Source organism: Taudactylus pleione, unplaced genomic scaffold (genome assembly GCF_031769625.1).
Source record: "Taudactylus pleione unplaced genomic scaffold, aTauple2 ptg000242l, whole genome shotgun sequence".
NCBI classification, from domain to species: domain Eukaryota; kingdom Metazoa; phylum Chordata; class Amphibia; order Anura; family Myobatrachidae; genus Taudactylus; species Taudactylus pleione.
This window is the reverse complement of record NW_028284644.1, coordinates 9,169,832-9,194,541: the sequence shown is the minus strand read 5'-3', so window position 1 is coordinate 9,194,541 and position 24,710 is coordinate 9,169,832. Positions and strand designations below refer to the sequence as shown.

General features: G+C 43.7%; 1 protein-coding gene across 3 annotated transcripts in view; it reads left to right on the top strand.

The window, feature by feature from the left end:
• Positions 1-24,710, top strand: part of RBBP5 (RB binding protein 5, histone lysine methyltransferase complex subunit) — a 111,755-nt gene that overhangs the window by 31,863 nt on the left and 55,182 nt on the right. For all 3 annotated transcript variants that reach the window (XM_088479655.1, XM_088479656.1, XM_088479654.1), the window contains exons 5-8: positions 4,350-4,512; positions 4,622-4,731; positions 11,066-11,185; positions 18,271-18,424. In XM_088479655.1, coding sequence (XP_088335781.1) covers positions 4,350-4,512; positions 4,622-4,731; positions 11,066-11,185; positions 18,271-18,424 — 547 coding nt within the window. The remainder of the gene's footprint in view (positions 1-4,349; positions 4,513-4,621; positions 4,732-11,065; positions 11,186-18,270; positions 18,425-24,710) is intronic.

The following is a 24,710-nucleotide window of genomic DNA, read 5'->3' as shown; positions in this document are numbered from 1 at the left end:
CCACAATGTCCAAATTGGATTTTTCAAGGGTCGTGAGGCAACGTGATCACACCATGAATGTCCTCAGCCTGGTTCATCCTACTCTCAACCGACGCATAAAAAACATTTGATAGAATCAATTGGTCTTTTATGAGGTCTGTGCTTGTCCACATGGGATTGGGTCCTCTCACCCTTCATAGGATTTTATCTTTATATTCCTGTCCCTCGGCGAGGGTGAGAGTCAATGGTGATTTATCTAGACTCTTTTCTATAAACAATGGCACATGACAGGATTGCCCTGTGTCGTCGTTGATTTTTCATCTTTTGCATGGAGGCATTAGCAAGATCTGTACGAGCCAACCCTCATATTTCTGGGATTCTAGCAGGTGACTAGGAACATAAACTGGCACTATTCGCAGATGACCTACTAGCTATCGTGTCCCACCCAGTGACTTCTCTGCCTCACTTAATGCGTGAATTTGAACATTTTGGACAGTTGTCCAATTTCAACATTAATTTCTCAAAATCTTGGGCTTTAAATTTGTCCGCTCACACCTCTGTAATTTCAGGTCTACAGTCCGCTTTCCCTTTCCCTTGGCATTCCTCCCATATCACCTATTTAGGGGTAAAAATTACTAAAAGCTTGTCGCAACTTTTTGCCACTAATTTCTCTCCTCTCATCCATCCGAACGGATTATTCCCATTGGCATTTGAAGCACCTTTCTTGATTGGGAAAATTAATGTGGTCAAATTTAATACGCTTCCCAAGTTGCTTTACCTTTTTCAATCTCTACCCATTCAGATTCCAGATTCTTGGTTTCGTTCGCTGCATTTCTTAATCCAGCAATTTATCTGGTCTAGGAAAAAACCTCGGATCAGACGTGATCTTTTAGTACTGCCAAAACAATTGGCCGGTCTCCAACTTCCAGACATCAAATCATACTACCATGCTACTCATCTTAATAGAATCCTTGAGTGGACTAGATAATGAGAGGTCAAGCAATGGGACACTCTCGAAGGTTGCTTCTTGAATCTCCCCCCTGAAATTATACCTTGGCTTCCTTCTATTCCTAAATTAGATATTCCTCATCTGACCATTTCTCCCTCTCCCTCTATTTGGAAGTCCTTAAGCCGTCTATCCCTTAATTTCTGGCTAACAATGATTTCCCCCCTGGTATTAATCTTACACATTTTCCTAATGTGGGAAGGCCTTTTTAGAACTGGCAAGTTGGTGACTACGTCAGGTGTTAAACCATTAACTGAACTCCAGGGAAATTGGTCAATCCCACACTTTGATTTCTGGAAGGTTCGCCAATTTCTGACCTCCGCAGACAGACTAAAAATTTCTAATAGAGACCTCACTTCATTTGAGAGACTCTGTATCTCGCCAGCTTCTCCCTCCCACACAATTTCTGTCATATACCAGATACTCTTAACCAACTCTTCCTCTTCCATTCCTCCTTGGGCTAAAAAATGGGAACTAGATATGGGTATTTCCCTCACGGAGCAAGAGTGGCAAACTATATTTCTCAAAACTCACTGTAGCTCAGTCTACACGACTATTAAAGAAACTCCGTATAAGATTTTAATGAGATGGTACAGACACCCTTCTCTACTCCATGCCATGTTCCCAATGAAATCCGGCTCTTGTTGGAGATGTCTCAAAGCCCCAGGATCACTACGGCATATATGGTGGGATTGCCCTCGGATATCTACATTTTGGTCAGAGGTTATCTCCATTTCACAACAAATTATAGGCACCCCTGTCCCTACTGATACGGCATTCTGGCTACTTAATCAATCACATACCTCACTGGGATGCTACAAAAAGTCTCTGCTGCGCCATTTTAGTAATGCCGCAAGGGCAGTCATCCAAACTTTTTGGAATTCCCGCAACCCCCCTACTCGTAAAGATTTGGTTCCGGAGAATTTATTACTATATGTCCATGGAAAATCTCAATCTTTTCTACCAACAGGGCTTCTATTTTCACTAATACTTGGTATCCATGGTTAAAATATAAAACCTCAGCGGTCCTCAAGGCACACCAACAGTCCTGGTTTTAGTTATATCCATGATTGTGCACAGATGGTTAATTCAAAATAACTGAGGTACTAATTAAGTCACTTGTGCTCAAGTATGGCTATCCCTAAAACCTGGACTGTTAGTGTGCCTTGAGGACTGTGGTTGGGAACCCATGGCGTAATATGATATGGCCTCTTTACAATTGGCTTAAATTAATCTTACAAGATGACCCTCCCCAGTCCCCCCTGTCTGATACTCCTTCTGTTCTTTTCCTTTCTTCTGTATTCCTTTGTTATTCAATATAATTAGGGTTTCTTATATAAATTTGTAATACTGGATTCCAATTTGTATACATTTTGATATGAATATGTTGCCATTTTTATGCCTCTGTATGTTTTCTCTTTGGAACTCTTAATAAAAACAGATTGCACAAAAAAAAACAGACTCTGGCCAGATGGCTTCGCATGACTATCTCACAGGCTCATTCTCAGACGGGCCTTCCTGTGCCGGCTACAGTATCTGCTCATTCTACTCGCTTTGTGGGTCCCTCTTGGGTAGCCCAGCGTGGCGCCTCTGCTGAACAGCTATGCAAGGCGGCCACATGGTCTTCTGTCCACAGCTTTCTTAGGTTCTATGCCTTTGATACATTTGCCTCTCAGGACGCTGCCTTCGGGCGTCTGGTTCTCCTCTCGGCTCAGGAGCGTCCCCGCCCTTGAACAACTGCTTTGGGACATCCCCATTGACTCCCCTGTGGAGCCCTTTGGGCCCTGAAGAAGAAAAGGAGAGTTATGGTAAGACTTACCCTTATCAACTCTTTCTTCCAAGTCCATAGGCACGCCCTGATGCACCTGGCTTCTATGGGTTTATTCTCTTGGCCACTTGTTTCCTTTTCTGTATGAGAGTTTGATTCTTCAGATTCTCCTTCCTAACACTCCCCGTAAGTGCCTAAACCTAAGTTTACCCTCTTTGTGGCTAACCTTAAACGCCCAATGGTGTCTGACCCTAACCCTCCCCCTAGGGCTGCCTAACCCCCCCCCCCCCCACAACCTAAGGCTAATCCCGCTAATTTACCTGAACCTAACACTCCCAGTGAACCCCCCCCCCACGCCTATCACTGAGGGCATCCGGCTTACTTTCGATTGGCCACGTGTCCTGCATGATTCCAGCTTCGGGGATAGGCGCCGGTATTTCGATGCCTATCTCAAGTCCCTTGTCGTTTTACCAGAACTCTCCTTCTTTTGGTTCTTCGGTGGAACCTATGTTTTATAGGCTGCTTTATTTGGGGGGGTACGAAGCACCTCCTTTGTGTACTACCTACATTTATCTAGAATTCGCAAACAGGCTGAAAGAACTGGGCCTATTACTGTATTATTATCCACAACGTATTCAAGAAGTTCCCTAAATTTTAAGGGACTACTGGGAACAGGGAGTATCATTTGGTTGTTTGGGCTTTCCATGTGCCCTGGAGTCCTGCACTCCGGGAAATGTGCACTGGAGTCCTGCACTCCGGGAAATGGAAACTGTACTGTGGTCCTTGCTTTCTGTATAGACTCTCTTGAAGTGGGAGACTAATATCCTTTAATCGCTGCTGGGACTGGTGTAATATCAGACAGGAAGTTTGTCCCTGGATTAAGAGAGAGAGTAAAGCCATGCATTCAATCACACAGGCAAAAAACACTGCTTGCCTGCACCAGCTAGAGCAGGGGTGGACAGTAAGTGGCCCTCCAGCTTCTGTTGAACAACACATCCCAGCATGTCTTGCCACAGGTTTAGCATGACCTGATAGCAAAGCTGTGGTAGGGCATACTAAGATCTGTAGTTCCACAGCAGCTGGAGGGCCGCTCATTGCCCATCCCTGAGCTAATGACCGGAAAGACACAGGGGAAGTGAAGGAACTCCTCTAAATACTAGCAGGGGACATGTTTGAAAGCTACCTGCCTCCTACATATTTAGTATGGGACTTAACTGATTGTAATGGCTGCCATGGATAGTGAAGAAAGAAAAAATGTTTACACATCTGACTTTATTTATTATAAGACCAGAGGAATCATGAACTTTTGTTTCATCCAAATAAATAATTATTTATTTGGATGAAAGGTCATGATTTTTTTGGAACCTCTCTGCTCCCACTGATATTGGGTGGTGGTGGTCAGTGGTAACAGCTGATGGGCAGCATCAGCTGAGGAGGTGTGTGCCACTAGTATTGCATGGGACTGCAGTGAAGAATTTATAAAGGGCACAGTAAATACAGTGCTGAAACAAGAATGCATTTATTGTGGCTGATGGGTGCACCACAGCTCATTGATACAAGATGCCTCTCTCGATTGATTAATACATCTCTCAACAGGGACAAAGTTCTAGTGTGCCCCATGAAATCTGCTCCTGTTATGCTAACACTATCGGACTCCAGCCACGTAGTCCTACCTGTGGATGATGACTCGGACCTCAATGTTGTAGCATCTTTTGATCGAAGAGGAGAATATATCTATACAGGAAATGCAAAAGGAAAAGTAAGGATATATTACACATTTTTATCTATTTTGAAAGAAGTGTTTTTGAAAATATTTAATAATGAAGCTCATCATGGGATTTCATGTGTTTCCTTGAATTCTTACTCAGATCTTAGTGTTGAAGACAAACACTCAGGATCTGGTGGCATCCTTCCGAGTTACAACAGGGACCAGTAATACAACTGCTATCAAATCCATAGAATTTGCACGGAAGGGCAGGTAGGAGTGGAATGTTCAATTAATTTAACCATGCTAATAAGGCTGGGTCCCCACACAATGTTCTAGGTGTCTCTTTCTGTGCTTTGTTCTGAGGGTTGTCACCGACTTCATTTTGTGCCAGCACCGCACCCATACATCCAGGGACGTATCTATATTGGGTGCAGGGTGTGCGGTACACACGGGCCAACACTGCACACCCTGCACCCGTATTCAATAGATTGATGAGCAGTCTGGTCAAGTGATGGTGCAACTTGTCCCATTTTGAGATGATTCAATCTACAAGTGGAACTATGAATACCGCACAAGTCAAAACTATCTTCCCAAAGATTTTTTAATACAGAAATTAAGATCCAATATACACCTTTTAGCGGTCCGTGTAATGAATCTCTTATGCCCTGAAAGGAACACTCTCTCTCTGATGTTGAACAGAAGATCCATAAAGACAAGCCATCACCACCACCTGACTCCACCTCACAAATGTTCAATGCCTAGCTACTGACCCACCACTTAATTTGTTATCCAGACAGTAAAAAAGGGTCCACAATGTCTAGATAAATACCAGATGTTAGACAGGCGGCAGAAACAAAAGGTCGACACATTAAATTTCGACATGGTCAAGATGTCGACCTGAAAATGGTTGACACATGCTTTTTTTTTTTTTTTAGGGTTAGGCACTTACCTCGCCTGTTAGGATTAGGTACCAGGAGGGAGGGTTAGGCACTTACCGGAGGGTTAGGCACTAGAAGGGACAGTTAGGGTCAGGCACCTACGCCAACGGTTAGAGTTAGGTACCAGGAGGGAGGGTTAGGCACCAAGGTTAAGGTTAGGGTGCTGACCATTTGTGTTGATTATTTGTACATGTCGACCTTCCGTGTGTCGGATCTATTGACTGTCTAACATCTGGTGTCTATCTAGACATTCTCGACCTTTTTACTGTCTCTTTTATACCATAACCCTTAATTGACATACCCACTTGCCGTCACTGGGAAAGAGGAGTGACTTAACCTGCTATTGAAGCAGTGCCAGTAAAGGGCTCAACTCAGATGAAAAGTCCCACACCAGAGACAGTGGTTGCACCAAGAGCAGTCTGCTCTTGTTCTCAGTCAGGCTAGTAAGGCAAAACAACTGCACCAGCAGTATCAAAGCAAGAACATGTACAGTATCAAGCTGCTAAGGCAGCACTGAAAAAGAACCTATCCTGTGGACACTGAAAAAAACCTGCCTTTTCTACAGCAGACATTCAGCTGTTGTGGAACTGCACATCCCAGCATGCCAAGCCACAGTTTAGCTATTAGGGCATGGAAAAACTGTGGCAGGGCATGCTTGGGATGTATAGTTCCACAGCAGCTGGAAGCCGCAGGTTGAATACCCCTCTCCTGCAGGATGGGGCCCTAGAAGGTTGAGTAGCTCAAGTGTATTGGATGTTTTAAAGTGCCTAAAACTAGCCTCTAAACCTCATGGTCCAGTGTCCCTCAAGTGGATGAAGGCGAAATGTATGATCTTTTTCTTCTTCGGGGTCCATGGGGTCCACAGCCATTACGTTGGGGTATGAATCCCGGTCACCAAACAGTTAATACAAACGAGCTCTCTGCTCCTAGGATGCATCGGGTTTCCTCCTCATATACCCCACCTCCTGCCTCAGGTAGCCAGTTCTTCCTGTTTGGTGTGTTCACCACATAGACAGTGGGACTGCTGGAGCAGTCCTGCAGACGAGTAACAAGTGGCGGTCCGGCCTCCGGCGGAGAGACTGGCCAGAGGCGCGCTGCAGTCAGGAGGCATACGGCTTGTTCTCCTAGCCTAGACCGCCGGGATTTGATGTTCCTGACCAGCCGGGGCTTGTGGCGGCGGCCAGGTCAGTTTACCGGGCAGGTCCAAGCAGCATAGGGGAGGTACGCTTCCCCGGCGGCCCCTCCCCCAATCCACAGGCTAGTTCAGTCCTCTTGCACAGTTGATTGTGGATTGTTCCTCCCAGCCTCCATATAGGGCAGCCAGAGTGTATGTCAGTTGCTCTCTGAACGCTGCTCCTTCAAGAGGGACGCTGGGCAGTCTCCCTGTATACCTTGCCTACTGCTGGTCTAGGTTTTTACAGGGCTCTATCCTACCTAAGCTGAGGCTGATTATGGTATTGAGAGTTTATATGCATATGGCTCGCAGAGTATTTATGCATGACATGTGATTGTTGTTTATGGATACTGTTTCTTCTGTAAAAGAACTGTAATTCCTGTATACTGTCACTGTCTCTCCCCTTCCCTTGCTACAGGTGTGTGGGTTGAGAGTAGAAAGCAGCACATATACACTCAGAACCAGTGGCATAGTGTTATGTCTAAGGAGTCTGTGGGTCAGGTGGCGGGAGCCCCGTTGCTAATATCCTGTGTAGCCTGCAAGGCAGGTTTGTCCCCACAGGACTTTCTACAAAATGGGCTTTGTGGGAACTGTTTCAGACAGCCACCACACCAATTAAGTTTGCCTGTTTCAGGCCCTGAGCCTCCTTGGGCATCATTTTCTCAGGTTATGGCTCAGGTGGCGGAACGGCTGGCTGCCCCGGTACCACCGGTTTGGGGTTTGCCTCAGCAGATGCATCCTATGCCCATCGCCTTGGATGGACCCTGGTGCTCGTAAGGTTATGGCATCATCCTCGGGGGTTTTTCAGCCTCAGGCTGTCAAGCCAAAGCAGCCTAAATCTAGGCACCATGTGACGCCTTATATGGTGAGTACTCGAGTGCCTCCGAGGAACAGGCCCAGGACTTTTCGCAGGAGTCTAGCTCCGAGGAGGGTGATGATCATTTCCCAGTAGCCGATGGCCCTTTTCTGATAAGGGCTGTAAAATCGGTGTTAAATATCGAGCAAGGGGATCTTCCGCTTTGGAAAGCCCCCCTGTTCAAGCGCCAAAAAGTGGTTAAGGCAGAATTCCCAAAGTCTGAACATTTATCAGAACTTATGGAGGAAGCCTGGGTCCGTCCAGATAAGATAAGCCATTCTTCTAAAAGAATGGCGCTTCTATATCTTTTTCCAGCAGAGGACTGTGCCAAGTCGGAGAATCCACTATCAGTTGATGCGCATGTGGCACAGCTGATTAAACGTACCACTTTGCTAATCCCAGCAGTTTCGCTGAAGGAAACCACGGATAGGAGACTGGAGTCTTGTCTCAAATCAATTTTTTCGCTGGCAGGAACGGCCACCCGCCCAGCTATGGCCACTGCCTGGGTAGCAAGAGCTATTGAGGAGTGGGCCAAAACTCTAACGGAGTCTTTACCAGATGCCTCTAAGGAGCAACTGGATATGATCTCCTTTATTAGAGAAGGGGCCTCTTATTTGGGTGATGCCGCCTTGGATGCAGGGATCCTTTCCTCTAAAGTTTCAGCTGAGTCCGTGGTGGCACGTAGGATCCTCTGGTTGAAAGATTGGAGGGCAGATGTCGGGTCCAAAAAGGCCCTAGAATTCCTTCCATTCACAGGAGGTGTGCTCTTTGGTCCAGAACTGGACAAAATTGGATCCTCCATGGCAGCCTCAAAGACTGCAGGTTTGCCATCAGGCGTCCTTTCGGGGGTTTCGGCCGCAGGGCAAGGCCAAAGGTCAGCCCTCAGTGAGATTTCCACCAAGAAAGGCAGGACCCAGGAAGCCCTGGCAAAACAAACTTCCAGGATCTAGGGTCCAGGATAAACCAGTGGCCTGATGGGACGGGCCTCCCCCTGGGGGATCCCAGGGTGGGGGGCCGACTGCTTCGGTTCTCAGAGCCCTGGCACCTCTGAAACCGAATGGGTCATACTGGCCTATTCTAAATCTGAGAGTGCTCAACAAATTTGTTCGAGCTCCCAGGTTCAGGATGGAAACATTGCGATCGATTGTGTTGGCAATGGAACAGGGGGACTATATGGTGTCCCTAGACATACAAGATGCCTACTTTCACATCCCAATCACACAGGCTCATCAAAAATGTCTTCGTTTTGCGGTAGGGGAGGAACATTTTCAGTTCCAGGCCCTGCCGTTTGGCCTGTCCACAGCCCCTCGGGTATTCACCAAGGTGATGGCAGTGATGATGACATGGCTCAGGCGCCAAGGCGTCAGGATTTTGCCTTACTTGGACGACCTCCTGTTGCTGGGGCAGTCCCTGCAGCAGTTACAGGATCATTTGAGGCTGACAGTATCATTTCTGTATTTCTGTACAGTCACGGCTGAATCATAAACTGGCAAAAGTCGTCACCCTGTCCGGTACAACAGATGTGTCATTTGGGAGCGAGATTGGACTCCGTGGTGCAGAGAATATATCTGCCGGAGGAGAAGATCCTTGCTCTACAACCACGAATACGCAGGTTGCTTCGCAACAGACAAGTATCCGTTCTAGTAGCCATGCAGGTCCTGGGGTCGATGGTGGCCACCTTCAGGATGGTGGAATACGCTCAATTCCACTCCAGACCACTGCAGCAATTCATTCTGTCCCGCTGGAACAAGGATCATCGCACGATCAGGTCCCAGCTGCTGCATCTCTCTCCAGAGGTACGGTTGTACCTGACCTGGTGGTTGCAGACAAAGCATCTCAGGCAGGGTCGCCCCTTTTGGGTGTCGGATTGGACATTAGTCAAAACCGACGCCAGTCTTCAAGGTTGGGGGGCGATGACTGGGTCACACACTTTCCAAGGAAAGTGATCAGTGACAGAAAGCCGGCTACCGATAAATATCCTGGAACTAAGAGCTATATTCAAAGCTTTAGTGCAGGCTCAGGAAATCTTAAAGGGCAGGTCGGTGCAGATACAGTCGGACAATCAGGCTAGTAAGGCAAAACAACTGCACCAGCAGTATCAAAGCAAGAACATGTACAGTTTTTTCAGGGGGTGTTGAGGATTCAGCCTCCCTTCGTTTCCCCGGTTGTTCCGTGGGACTTGACTCTGAAGGTTTTACAGACTCTTCCGTTCGAACATTTAAATTCAATAGACATCAAGTGGCTAACAGCAAAGACGGTATTCCTCCTTGCTATGGCATCTGCACGTAGAGTGTCGGATTTAGCTGCGCTTTCCTTCCGGGAGCCGTTCTTGATATTTCATCAAGATAGAGCAGTACTACGTACTAGGGAGGGTTACCTTCCGAAAGTGGTGTCTAAATTTCATATTAATGAAGAAATAGTAGTTCCAGCATTTCAGGGCACAAGTCTCTCACAAGGTGAGGCTTCCCTGGAAGTGGTCCGTGCGTTGAGAATTTATGTTAAACGCACGAGCAAATGGAGGAAGTCTGATTCACTTTTTGTGCTTTATGGTTGTCATAAGCGTGGCTGGCCAGCCAATAAACAGACACTGGCCAGGTGGATTCGCATGGCAATTTCATTGGCTTATACACAGGCTGGTATGCGTGTGCCGGTTTCAGTGACGGCACTTTCTACTAGGGCAGTAGGTCCATAATGGGCGGCCCGCCGGGGTGCTTCTGCTGAGCAATTATGTAAAGCAGCTACATGGTCTTCCATCCATACCTTTGTCAAATTTTATGCCTTTGACACTTTTGCCTCTCAGGATACCTCCTTCAGGCGTAGGATTCTCCTCTCTGCCGAGAGTCAGAAGCGTCCCCGCCCGTAGGGTTAGTGCTTTGGGATATCCCCAACGTTATGGCTGTGGACCCCATGGACCCCGAAGAAGAAAATAAGTTATGGTATAACATACCTTTTAACTCTTTTTCTTCCGAGGTCCATGGGTTCCACAGGACACCCACCCAGATGCACCTTCTGTAGTTCTGGGGGAGGTTTTCCGTAGTTTCTTCTCTTGAGAGTCTGGACTCGTAAGTGTGGGTCTTTTCTTTCTTACCCTTTGTTTGTCTCTGCCTGCTTGAGCTTGGTAACGAACTGGCTACCTGAGGCAGGAGGTGGGGTATATGAGGAGGAAACCCGGTGCATCCTGGGAGCAGAGAGCTCGTTTGTATTAACTGTTTGGTGACCGGGATTCATACCCCAACGTAATGGATGTGTCCCCATGGACCTCGAAGAAAAAGAGTTAACAAATGTATGTTATACCATAACTCTTATTTTTTTCTATCTTGTCTACCCATTTCTATAAGTTGTTTATGTAAATCATCATTGATTATATGTGTATCTATTGCCATTTCCGTTATGATCCATTCATAAATAATATTTAAAAAGAAATGGTCATTTATTTATTAAACCTTTAGACATGATCTATTGTGCCTTTGAAGAGCGTTTATTTCCCTCAGTCCTTCGACATCTATTTTGCTGAACAGTAAACTGACCTGCTGCTGCTTTTCTTATTGTATTTTAAATTTTTACCTAATTCTAAGAATATCTTACATTAATAATGTTTGTTATATACTGATGTGTGTAATTATTGTTCCTGTGCAGCTGTTTCTTGATAAACACAGCAGATAGAATCATTCGAGTATACGATGGACGGGAGATACTGACTTGTGGCCGAGATGGGGAGCCAGAACCCATGCAGAAACTTCAGGATCTGGTGAACAGGTACTGATTTCAATTGAGTATTTGAGACCACACCGCATATTTCCATCTTGCAAAACTGCTTCAAGAGTTGCATGGCTGGAATTTAAACAGGCCTCAATTGTCACAGATTTCTTTGACTTCCATGGTGTTCCTTGGCCTCCTGGTGTGATTAGGTAATTTGGAGAGTGTTCATTCTCCCAAGACAAAGATTCCTCTCTACAAGAAATAATCTCCACTTCTGACCAACCAGTGCACCACCAGCTGTGGCGGAGACTCTGTTCACGATTTCGGAAGTGACACCATATGTGCATTTCCATAAGTAGTCTATTTAAAATGTGTTTCTGCATTAGTGAACAATTGGAGCAAATCAGCTTAAGAGTCCCTTTTGCCTATCTCACACTGTGGATGTCTTCCTGGAGTCGGGAGGAGGGGGGGGGGGGGGTTTAAGTATTTAAAACAAGAGAATGGAGTAAAAAGTAAAAACGGCGGCGCTACATAGATATGATATGATAATAATACATCCCTTTTGATCACAATAATGTCAACGCTGAGTGGAATCAGTGAGATTCTGTTTTCTGGATGGAGTCCTCAATATAGCAGTTGTTTATTTGAAACACAGAGGGGGACATCAAGCAGAAAGGAAAACTAATGTGTAGTTCTGTTTTCAAACCATCAAACATGGGGGCGTGGCCAGGATGAGCTAGGAGAAGGAGGCTGATTTTACAGCTCCTAGCCTACAGATCCGGTATTAATATCCTGAACCCTTTGACCGGCCTTTTACTTCGGCACGTTGTGGTTTACTTACCCCTCCACGCTCCTGAAGTCTCTCGACCTGCCTGTTTCCTCTGGCTGCGGTGCTGTGGGATAATTCTCTTTCCCCCTGTGGCGTCTCCTAATTGCGGGCGCCATCTTGGATCCAACTTCGGCAACTGCTGCGGATCCTAGCTCCGGCACTGATTCCACAGCCCTCCTGTCTGGTGTCCTGGGTGAGCGGGAGGGTGGAGGACGTTGCTCCTGTCTGTTCACAATTTTATGTTAACTTCTGAGGACCTATGGCTACCGGGCCCGACCGGCATCTCACATTCGGTATAAATGATCGCTGCTGCTCTTACTACAATACCTTAATTGGGAATATATTTATGCCGGTCAGTGCCCTGAGAAACTAAGGTTGTGGATAACCGTCTTCTTGCAGTGAGTAGACTGTTGGTGACCATTCTGATCTTGTAGTTTCTGAACCGGGCCCCCATTTTGAAGCGCTACTCTGCATCAGCAAAGCACTGCAGGCTGAAGGTGGATCTCCTGCTGTTATACCGAGTGCCCTGGAGTGCAGTGAAGTGAAGTATTGTACCTGATTATACGAATATCTCCTGAGGTGGCTATGCTTTCTATAAATAATATGGAACTTCTCCTTAAAGCCATCACCAACTCCGAAGAAAGGCTTGTGGACAGGGTGGAAAAATTACTCTTTGAACTCTCTCCATCATGTTATTACATACCATATACTGAAGTTCAGCTTCCTGATAATGAGGGCTGTGATCCTAATTTGGGGGGAGTTGATGACTGTCTAACCACCTTAAAGCCTCAGTTTCCATCTGCCATCATTGCTGGCTGTTTCGTTGATACTCCATTTTCTCCTTCACTTTCTGGACCTGAAGTGTTTCTTCCCAAGTTTGACGATCTCTCAGTTTCTGGATATTTTAATTCTTCAGTGGCTCTTCCAAAAGCTCGATATCTATTCCCACCGGCTGTGATGGAAATTTGTGATTTATACTATTATGTTTGTTTTTGGGTAGGCTGGTCCGGGACTCTATCTCTTTTAATTATTTCACAGGGGGCTGAAGCTTGGCCTGATTAGTATATTGGAAACCATTTTTCTTTTGCTGTATACATGTATATCCTGTTGCTTTGTTTGTTTATATTTCTGGTGTCCAGTCTAGATTCTGTTTTGTTTTCCTGTGCTGGAGGGATTTCATTTTCATTCTCCTTTTGTGCCTGGGAGCTGGGCCATACCTGGCTCATGGTCAGGTATGTCTTATATGTGGTATTAAAATTCTTTATTTGGGTTGGGGGGGGGGGGTGCTTAGGGGATTTTAGAATATATTGTATCATTACTGATGTTTTTATGTGTCTTCCCTGTTAATAACTGTTGTTGATATTTATATATTCAATGTTGTTGAATTTGATGCTCAGGTCTATACCTGTATATCCTGATTGATCTGCTAATTATTGTCTGGGTTGGGTCAGTATCCTGTTATGTATTAATGTATGGGAGTAATTATATAACTGGTTAGGCTGGAGAGTTAGTGGAGGGGAGGATTGGTGTTAGTTAGTTTAAGGGGATAGGGAGGAGGGTATTTTTTCTTTTAAGGGATCCAAGTATGCCTGTGTTGGGGTTAGGCCATACAGGGTGGGGGGTTATGGGGAGGTTTGATTTATATTTATTTCTTTTGGGGTATATGTATGTTTCTGATATTTGGATTGATGTGCATGTATTTCTATTAAGATATTCCCTGTAGTCTTGCTATGAGATCCTTATATTAAGATTGGTAGTGTTGGGATATCTGTAATATTTAAGGGGAAGAATCAAGGATTATACACTGTACTTCTCATATCTCAGGATTTACTGGCTTGATTGGCGCCTTCAAGTCACTTTTTGTTTCAAAATTTTGGTTACAGAGTACTTAACATATCCTGATATCTATGTATCATATTCTAATTCTGTGTACATTGCTATATGTTTCTCCCCAATTTATGTTTTATATGTTTTCACATCTGCCTTAACGCAGATATTCTGCATTTTCTAATTGTTGTTGGGTATTTGTTCGAAAACTCAATAAAAAATACTCAATTTAAAAAAAACCCCATCAAACATGGAAATATCATTCAGCATAAGATGTCTGTTCTGAGATGATATATCATAGCGTACCCCACTCACATCAGATGTGGCGAGTATATATAATAAAAGGTATCTTTTGATGTTAGTAATCTTCCTAAACAGATTGGCATACCAAAACTCACTTCTCATTGTTGTATGTAGAAACCTAAAGGTATCTTTCTTGCAAATTATTGTGGATACATATATATAATTATTTCCAATAGATGTAAACACTTTCTAGTAATAGCGTACCCAGACTCACGCTATATCATAGGTGTTAAATCACAGAGAGGTTTCTTTTGGATGAAAAGATATAGAATCATACCCCAACTCACGTTGAATAGCACAATGGAACTCCTATAAAGGTATCTATTTCCAACAGTGTTTAGTCCTTCAATGTAAATCCTCCAAAGTGTAAATCCATACAGTTTTTTTCATCCAATAAATTTTAATAAGTAAAAAAAATTTGACAACTACTAAAAAAAAAATCTAAAAATGGTGCATGCATAACACCATAGAGTGATACATATAAAAGTCCAAGACAAAAAAAAATAAAAAATTAAATAATATAAGAAAAAATAGTCCAAAATGTACGATGAGAAAAAATAACAGAATTCAAGTATTGGGCTACTCACAACTTCAGTAATATGTCAACGCATTTTGGTCACTGGGACCTTTTTCAAGACATGCTGCTGGTGTGGGGAGCTCGGTATTTATGTGAAAATTAACCAATTGGTTACACACAGGAAGTGGTCATCAGCTACACAGTCACTGATCTGAAACAGGTGAGAGAATACCTAAAGATATTCCATCCATATATTAAATTCTATTTGGCTTTGGAACAATCGATATCTAACTATCTAAAAATCATTAAATCAAAACTTTATGTTTTAAAATAAATTGCTGTATGTATTATTGACAAACGACCAGACTTCCGGTCGGTACCTCATGGGAAATGTAGTCCTAGACAATAGATTGATGCAAATCTGAATAAAACATGATCGGCAACAGAGAGATATAAATAAAATATAGCAATGGTGATATCAAAATTCCAAGTGACATATATTGTTCCGTCGATCACCCTAGATCCAAGGGTGCTTTACTTTTCATATATTCTCTGGAAGTGACGCTGGTCACCCTGGATCTATGGGTACTTCAGTATTCATATTATCTCCGAAACCGGAAGTGATGCGACACCACTTGAGACCGGATGTTATGTTGCCGAGGATCATGGGATATGTAGTCCACGCTCTGATCTCCGAAACCGGAAGTGACGCGCCGCCACTGGAAACCGGATGTTATGTTGCAGAGGATCATGGGATATGTAGTCCGCGCTTTAAGGCCAAACTTTCATCATACAGTGAGACAAGGACGGACTTTTTGAGCTGCGTGTATCACATCACCAAGACGATCACAGTAAACATAAACAGGTTCTTCAAAACGGGCCGATAAGTAGGCATATGTGGAAATATAGATATATCACCATTAGTATAAAATATATATATATAATAAATATATATATATATATATATATATATATATATATACATATACAACTACATAATCAAAAAAATGTAAACCAGGCTAGAATGATTATCAATAGTCAATAAGAGATAAACACATAGTAATGTTGATATATAAATCAACAATAAGTAAATTACCATTTTATGTGGACAAAAATAACATATAGATGGCTAATGAATAACAGGTGTGGAAAATAATAGAAAACATAACTAAAACATAAGACGATAACATGATAATGGAAGCTATGTCTTCTATAATCCAAAAAACTGAATGGAACTATATTTCTTTTAGTTTATAAAAACCACTTAAGCTTGAAATCATCGTTTAAACCCTGAGGGGAAAGAGTCTTGTACTCATAAATGGCACTCATTTCTGCTTTAGCTAATTTGGTGGCTGTATCTGTGCATCTTAAATTCCCCTTAATATGTTTAATGTTGTAAAACGTTGAAATCTCTGAGACCGAACATTTGTGAACACTACTGAAATGTGATGACAAAGAGTGTGATGCTAACCCCCTTCTCACATTTCTGATGTGTTCCCCTATTCTAGTTTTAAGCATTCTCGAAGTACAGCCTATGTAAAATAAGTTACATGTACATTTTATGGCATACACCACGTTTTTGGTGTTACAAGTTAGGAAATCTCTAATTTCTATCTGTTTGTTATTAATTACAATCTTTTCAATCTTATTGATTCCCTCACTTTTAATATTTCTACACCCAAGGCAACTTCCACATCTAAAGAAGCCTTTAGATGTGATCGTCGATGTAGTCGATTTGAATGGAAGGGAGCTGGATACGAGTTTGTTCCTTAGATTGGGAGCTTTTCTGTAAATATGGATATTTCTCTTGGGCACGATAGTACCTATAACCGGATCTTTCTTTAAAAGTCCCCAATGTTTCTTTATCACTTTTTCAATTCATTTATACTGATCTTTATATTCCGTGATAAATGTCCATTCAAATCTAGTATTCTCTTTAATTTTTATTAGTGACCTGTAAGAGATCTTTCCGTTGAAGGCTGTTTACCTTCTCAATAGAACTATTGATTTTTTCTTTTTTATAACCACTGCTTAAAAGTGTATTGGTCATTTCTTTAGCCTGAACATGATATAGGTCTTCTACTGTACAATTTCGTTTTAGTCTTGTTAATTGGCCTATAGGTATAGAATTAAGCCAAGACTCATGATGACAGCTGGTGGCTGAGATGCAAGTGCCTTAATCGTCGGTTTTGTGTAGTTCATAGTTTGGATTTTTCCATCTTGAATGTACACAGTTATATCTAGAAAATTGATCACCTTATCATTTATATCGAAAGTTGAAATTAAATTCTTGTTGTTATTATTATTCAGGAATGTGCAGAATTCTTCCAAGACATTTCTAGTGCCTTTCCAGACAAATATGTCATCTATATAGCGTGTACACCAGGTTCACTCCAAAGGGGTTGTCGGACCAGATGGTTTCAAGTTCCCACAACCCCATGAAGATGTTGGCATAACTTGGAGCGAACCTGGTGCCCATCTCTGTCCCTGTCTTTTGTATGTAAAATTGATCTTTAAATATAAAAAAATTATTCTTAAGAATAAACTCGACCCCCTCTATTACTAAATCTTGGAGTTCTTTTTTTAATGTCTGATCTTGTTAGAAAATGTTGTATGGCCTCTATACCAAATTTATGATCTATAGTGGTATAGAGCGAGCTTGCATCCGCAGTCACTAAAAAATAATCGTTTTCCCATATAATGGATTCTAACAGCAATAAAAAATCCTTAGTATCCCTAAGATGGGATTTGTTGGACAAAACTAGCGGTTGAAGTATATAATCGATAAATTGTGACAGATTCGCAGAGATTGAATCTACTCCCGATATGATCGGTCTTCCAGGAGGGTCCACAAGGTATTCGTGTAGACCTTAGGAAGAAGATGCATAACTGGAGTGATTGGAATATCAGTCATAATGAATTTCGCCTCTTTTTCTGTCAAGGTGCCTCTATTTTTTTTAGTTTAATTTTGGTCATAGCTGTTTAATAATTCCTTAATTTTTTTATACGTGGTGGAGTCATTTAATTGTCTTAACCTCTCTTTTATATAGTCATCTTGATTCATCAACATAATACCTCCACCCTTATCCGCCGGTTTAATAATCAAATTACTTTGTTGGCGTAGGTCTTTTAGAGCTTTCCTTTATTTAAAAGTGAGATTGGTAATCTTATTTTTTTTATTTAGATAATTTTTCCAAATCTTCTATTAAAGCTCCAAAACTTTTAATGTAGTGACCTTGTACATGTTTAGGGAAAAAAATGGACTTGGGGTGAAAGGGAGTGGATGAAGTCTCCTCTATGTGACTAATGTAAGTATTTGCTCTGCTTTTTATTTTTAGACCTAAGTCTTAACAGTAGCTAACATGTTCTTGTAGATGGATCTCCGCCTTCTGATAGCATGGAGACCCATCTCAATATGGTATTTGACTTCTATAGATGATAATGTTCTGTGTTGTTCTATCAATGCGCCCATTGTCCACCCAGGAATGCTCCTTCTTTTGTTTCCTTGCTGAATTAGTAAACTGAGAAGGAGCAGGTTAACAGGAGGGATACAGGATGAGGAGGATCCATTTTTCCAGTGCCCTTTCTACCATTGGGGAAACTTAAACTTTCTCTGAGGCAGTAAGAGGAGACAGATTAACAAGAATCCCTTTTTGTTTCCCGTAGGACTCCATGGAAGAAGTGTTGCTTTTCTGGAGATGGCGAGTATATTGTGGCAGGTTCTGCACGGCAACATGCACTGTACATTTGGGAGAAGAGCATTGGAAACCTGGTTAAAATCCTGCACGGAACACGTGGTGAACTGTTGCTAGATGTTGCTGTGAGTTATGCAATTGAATAGCATAAACCGAGAAACAAAAAAGACTGGGCGCTAATTAATGAATAGAATATTCTAATTAATAGCAGCAAATTCACTCAATGGGCTTGTGTCTGCCCACTACTAATATATAGATATACCACAACAAGACAATGGTAATGCACTAAGAAACAAATAATATTCTATATAAGTCCTGAAATGGCAGAAAAAAATTCTCAAGACACCGCCTATATAATGTTAATAATCTTTAGAAATATGGAATATATCAGTACATATAATTACATTTATAAATAATCACATTTATTCAATATAGAAAGACTGAAATGCACTTCTAAAAATTTAAATAAAATATACTGCCTCTAATAAAAATGAATTACTGGATCTTTGATGCCTGGAGTAGTCTCTTGTCAAATTAATGACATGTGGAAAATCCAATAATATATATAGCTCTTTCTGTATGATATACAGTGCATCCAGAAAGTATTCACAACGCTTCACTTTTCCCACATTTTGTTATGTTACAGCCTTATTCCAAAATGGAATAAATTCATTTTTGTCCTCAAAATTCTACACACAATACCCCATAATGACAACATGTAAAAAGTTTTTTTGCAAATGTAATTAAAAAATAAAAATAAAGAAAGAAATCACACGTACATAAGTATTCACAACCTTTGCTCAATACTTTGTTGATGCACCTTTGGCAGCAATTACAGCCTCAAGTCTTTTTGAATATGATGCCACAAGCTTGGCATACCAATCTTTGGCAGTTTCGCCCATTCCTTTTTGCAGCACCTCTCAAGCTCCATCAGGTTGGATGGGAATTGTCGGTGCACAGCCATTTTCAGATCTCTCCAGAGATGTTCAATTAGATTCAAGTCTGGGCTCTGGCTGGGCCACTCAAGGACACTCACATAGTTGCCCTGAAGCCACTCCTTTGATATCTTGGCTGTGTGCTTAGGGTCGCTGTCCTGCTGAAAGATAAACCGTCGCCCCAGTCTGAGGTCAAGAGCGCTCTGGAGCAGGTTTTCATCCAGGATGTCTGTGTACATTGCTGCATTCATCTTTCCCTCTATCCTGACTAGTCTCCCAGTTCCTGCCACTGAAAAACATCCCCACAGCATGATGCTGCCACCACCATGCTTCACTGTAGGGATGGTATTGGCCTGGTGATGAGCAGTGCTTGGTTTACCCCAAACATAATGCCTGGCATTCACGCCAAAGAGTTCAATCTTTGTCTCATCAGACCAGAGAGTCCTTCAGGTGCATTTTGGCAAACTCCAGGTGGGCTGCCATGTGCTTTTTTACTAAGGAGTGGCTTCCATCTGGCCACTCTTATCATACAGGCCTGATTGGTGGATTACTGTAGAGATGGTCGTCCTTATGGAAGGTTCTCCGCTCTCCACAGAGGGATGCTGTAGCTCTGACAGAGTGACCATCGGGTTCTTGGTCACCTCCCTGACTAGGGCCCTTCTCCCTCGATCGCTCAGTTTGACAGCTGGTCAAATCTAGGAAGAGTCCTGGTGGTTCTGAACTTCTTCCATTTACGGATGATGGAGGCCACTGTGCTCATTGGGACCTTCAAAGCAGCAGACATTTTTCTGTACCCTTCCCCAGATTTGTGCCTAGTGACAATCCTGTCTCGGTGGTCTAGAGACAATTCCTTGGACTTCATGCTTGGTTTGTGCTCTGACATGCATTGTCAAGTGTGGGACCTTATATAGACAGGTGTATGTCTTTCATAATCCTGTCCAAACAACTGAATTTACCGTAGGTGAACTCCAATTAAGCTGGAGTAACATCTCAAGGATGATCAGTGGAAAGAGGATGCACCTGAGCTCAATTTTGAGCTTCATGGTAAAGGCCGTGAATACTTCTGTACATGTGATTTCTTAGTGGGTTTTTTTTATTATTATTTTATTTTTTTTAATTAAATTTGCAAAAATCTCAATAAAACTTTTTACACATTGTCATTATGGGGTATTGTGTGTCGAATTTTGAGGGCAAAAATGAATTTATTCCATTTTGGAATACGGCTGTAACATAACAAAATGTGGAAAAAGTGAAGCGCTGTGTATACTTTCCGGATGCACTGTAAGTGCGCGCACTGTTATACCAGTCTCTCGCCACATTGATACCTAGTTGCAGAGTCGCATGAACAATCCGCTGAGTTTGGGAGGACACCTATGAAGCACGCTTGCGGTGGGCACTCCTGGTAAGTGGGGGTCCGGTCTGTGGTTCATGTGTGCAGCTGATAACCAAGTGAGTTTCCAATGCACAATCCCAAGCAAAGTGAGCTGTTATGAGTTACAGCTGCTTGTATATATGTGCTGATGGAGTTTACAGCTCCTGGCTTGAGACTCAGTCTATTAGGCTTCCACAGCACAAGATCCCAGTTTCAGTAGTGTGGCAGCAAAGCTACTGTAATGTATTATCACTGGCAGGTAAATCTCTGACTGGTTTGTCTCCAGTATGGGAGCTTTATCCAAGAGGACTATTTGGACTGTGGAAGCCTAATAGACTTCAATATGCATTCATACCAGATTTGTTCCTTCCACTATCTTTTGTTTGGTAATGACGTTTTGGCCAAAACTGGATAATCCCCACCAGTCGGACAAGTACTTTTCTGCAGGTGGCCGTCCTAACGGCGGGATGCTTGTTTCCATGTTTTTGCTCCTCCTTCGAAGTGGTGCGTCCTTGGAAGGTCAGTCTTACACAAGCCGATTCTCCCCCGGCATGGATTTTCAATCTCCAGGGGACAGGCTTCTCAGTGCTGTGGACACGGCTCAAGGAAGCCTTGGTCCTAATGGAGTCTCTTGCACTCTCTCTACCCAGTTCGCTTGCAAGTTGTAGGCCGGTTGCTCCGGTTCAGAGACAGTTCACTGCAGTCTTCAGACAGCTGGGTGCTTGTCATCTTTCGCTATGGTGCCTTCTAGAACCTCTGAGGTCTGCCACTAAGGCATTGTTGTTTTTTCACATCGCTCTTTCCCAGGAAGCGGTGAACTAGGTGACATTAGGACGTGCTATTATTCCACTCCTCTCAGCCACCATGATTTTGCTCCAGTTGTGCCACAAGACGGTCAGTACTACTGTGCATAGTGCGCTCAGAAGGTATCACATCGGTGCTCTTCGGATGTTCTGCTTGTGAAGGATGCCTAGGCTTCACAGTTACGGACCTTCCTAGTTCGCTGGTTTCAAGTACTTTCGGATTAGTGCTGCATCCCGACTTTTGCAAGGTCTCCTTTGTTTCCTTGTCTGCACCTTCAGTTCTGGGGGTGGCCTTCGACACCTCTCTCCAGCTGTGTTTTCTTGTGGCGGACAGTGGATCGGTTGGTGCCTCGTCCATCAACCTTGTGGAACATTCGGTTGTTGGGCGTGATGATCTCCACTTAGGGATGATTCAGTGGACCAGGTTCTACTCGTGGGAGTTGCAGTGGGTAATTCTCCAAACTTTAAAGGGCTGCTCGATATCCCTCTCGTCTCAGTTTCCCATTCTGTACGACAGCACGTCACTCTCTCCATTGGTGGAGGGTTTCCGTTCCTCTCCTCCAGGTCCAATCCTTGATCATTCCAGATTGGCTCATTGTGACCACGGCCGTGAGTCTCATGGGCTGAGGTGCCGTGAAATTGCTTTTCGCTTCGGGACCTTGGGTAACCGCACACAACGGCTTGGCTGTTCAGTGGGCTAGAGCTACAAGCCATCTTTCAGGCTCGATTGGGGCCGCTACAAGCCATCTTTCAGGCTCTATTGGGGGCCCTGTCTGTCCTCACCGGCTGGTCGCAGTCAGTCTGACAATGACCTGGCAGTGGCATATCTGTATGTCTTCCGGCAGGCACAAGAGTGCAGCGGTGATGGTGAAGGCAGACCGAAGTCTTTCCGGGGCTAGGACTTTGCTTTCGACTGTCAGTGGTGGTCAAACCAGTAGTGGGAAATTGGTCAACGGACTCCCAGGGCAGTGGTCTCTCCTTCCAGTGGACTTCCAACCGTTCGTTCAGACCACCTTCCTATCGGGGATCTCATGGTCTCTTGACACTTTTTGCGAGGCTCCACAGTTTGGTATGTGATCCGGGTATCCGCTGGCTTCTGCAAGTGGCTGCCTTGACTGTTCGGTGGAATTTTTTTCATCCAGAGCATCAGTTTCTACTGACCCCACTGTTCCCTCAGGTCTCAAGCGGCATCGAGGCTTCCCGAATGATTGTAATCCTAGTGGCTCCACGAACGTTCTCCCAAGGTCGGGAGGCCCTGGGTGGCATCTTTGGAGAGACTACCTCTTGTGGTGTAAACGTCACAAGGTTCGTCTCTCGCGTTTCTTGGCCTTCCTTCTGGAGGGTTTGGAGGCCCGTTGACAACTTCGTTTTGTAACTATACAGGCTTAGACCCTGTCATTTTCTTTCCAGCGGCATCTGGCTTTTCTTCCGATGGTATAAACCGTTTTTACAAGGTGTGCTGCGTATTCAGCTACCATTTCGGCCACAGATGGAGCCGTGGAATCTTAATCTTGTTTTATCGGCTCTCATACAGGCTCCATTGGAGTCGTTGTGTTCAGTGGATTTTCAGTTGCTTGGAAGCTGGTCTTCCTTATGGCTATTGCCTTCCCTGTATATAGTTCCATGTTTAGGGTGTGCGGTTCTTCGTAAAGGTTTTACGTTCTAGCCGACACTTGTTTCGGCCTTGTACATACACCAGGAAGTTATCCTTCCAGTTCTTCCTCCTTCGGCAAATTCTCAGGACTGGAATGATCTGGCTCTGCTAGTTGTGGGGAGCTCTGCAGATTTCCTTGGACACGTCGGCCGTCTTGGTACAACGCACTGTTCTCTGCAGGTTCTTTATGACGTGCATGACATGGTTGGCCAGCTACTCAGCAGACCCTTGCGTGTTGGATCGGTTAGGTTATCGCTGAAGCCTATTATGGTGTGGTGCGACTGCCACCAGCCCGGGTCTCTGCGCCTTTCGCTATGGCAGTGGCGATCTTATGGGCATTGCGATGCAGGACTTCAGCAGCACATTCGTGAGGCTATCTGGTCCCCTGTCCTCAAGTTTGCTCATTTTTACGTTTTTCAGGTTTTTTGATTCCGGCGGCACCCACTTGGGCGTACAGTTCTCCGGTCAGGCAGCCTGAGCGTTCCCTCCCTTGGGGGCGGATGTTGAACGTCCCATTGTCCAGTGTTCCCCAGCCTTGCTGCAAGAGAAAATAGGATTTTTGGTGAACTTACCGTTGAATCCTTTTCTCTTATGCATGCTGGGAAGCACTGCGGATCCCTCCCTCATGCTCGTCGTGCGAGGTTTTGGTTCTTGACTATCTTCTTTTTTTTTTTCCTACTGGTTTGTTTGGTTGTTCTAATTAGTTTCACTGCGTTCCTGCTACTTCTCTCCAGACTCTTTTGAAGAAGTACTGGGATTGTTGGATTGCAGGGGTAAGGAGTTTATGATTTAAAACTACAGTTTTATTAAGTGCCAGCTACGGCCCCAACCTGCAATCCCATTGTTCAGTGTTCCCCAGCCTGCTAAAGAGAAAATGATTCAACGGTAAGTTGACCACAAATCCTATACTTCATTTATTTTTTAAGAGGGGCATGGCCATGCCTCCTGCGATTAGGTCACACCCCCAATAAATGCTTTTTTCGGGGCTAATTGAATTATGATGGTAACCGATTATTTCAAAGATCCGAATGTGATGCCGGTACTGGTGCTCTCAGTGAGCTATAGGTAGCCCGATAGTGCTGGGGAGTGTATAACTAACTGACCCTACCTCTGCCTACCTCCTCCTCGACGCTCGTCCCTCGGCTGGATGTCTCTTGTTCGGTGGTGTCCGTCTGGCCTGGTGTGCTGTGTCATGACGTCACTCTTCTGCTTCCCGGTTCCACGTTCAATACTCCTCCCAACGTGTTTCGTGTCGGTCGACACTTTGTCAAGGATGAGGACTCTCCCTGATTGTTAGAATTTATACTTAAAAACTTTATTTAAAACTTTGTTTGCTACAGGAAGTTCCTTTCCGGAAGTAGTTAAAAAGAGCGGTAGGGTCATGTTAGGGTGTTTATTCTCTTTAGTTGGAATTTCTTTAGGTATTGCATATTAAAAATAATTTTAGCTGAATGTGTAAATATATTAAAATGTGTTTAGTAATAATAAATTCTATAAAATGCCTTCAGCTCAATGTCTGCATTCGGACCATGCAGTTTCAATGTTTTTAATAAATAGATCCACTTTGTTCCTTTTTTTTTCTCAAATCTATAGTAATGTTTCCTCCTCTCCAATGGGAGGAAACTTTCTCTATTGCCATAAATTTTA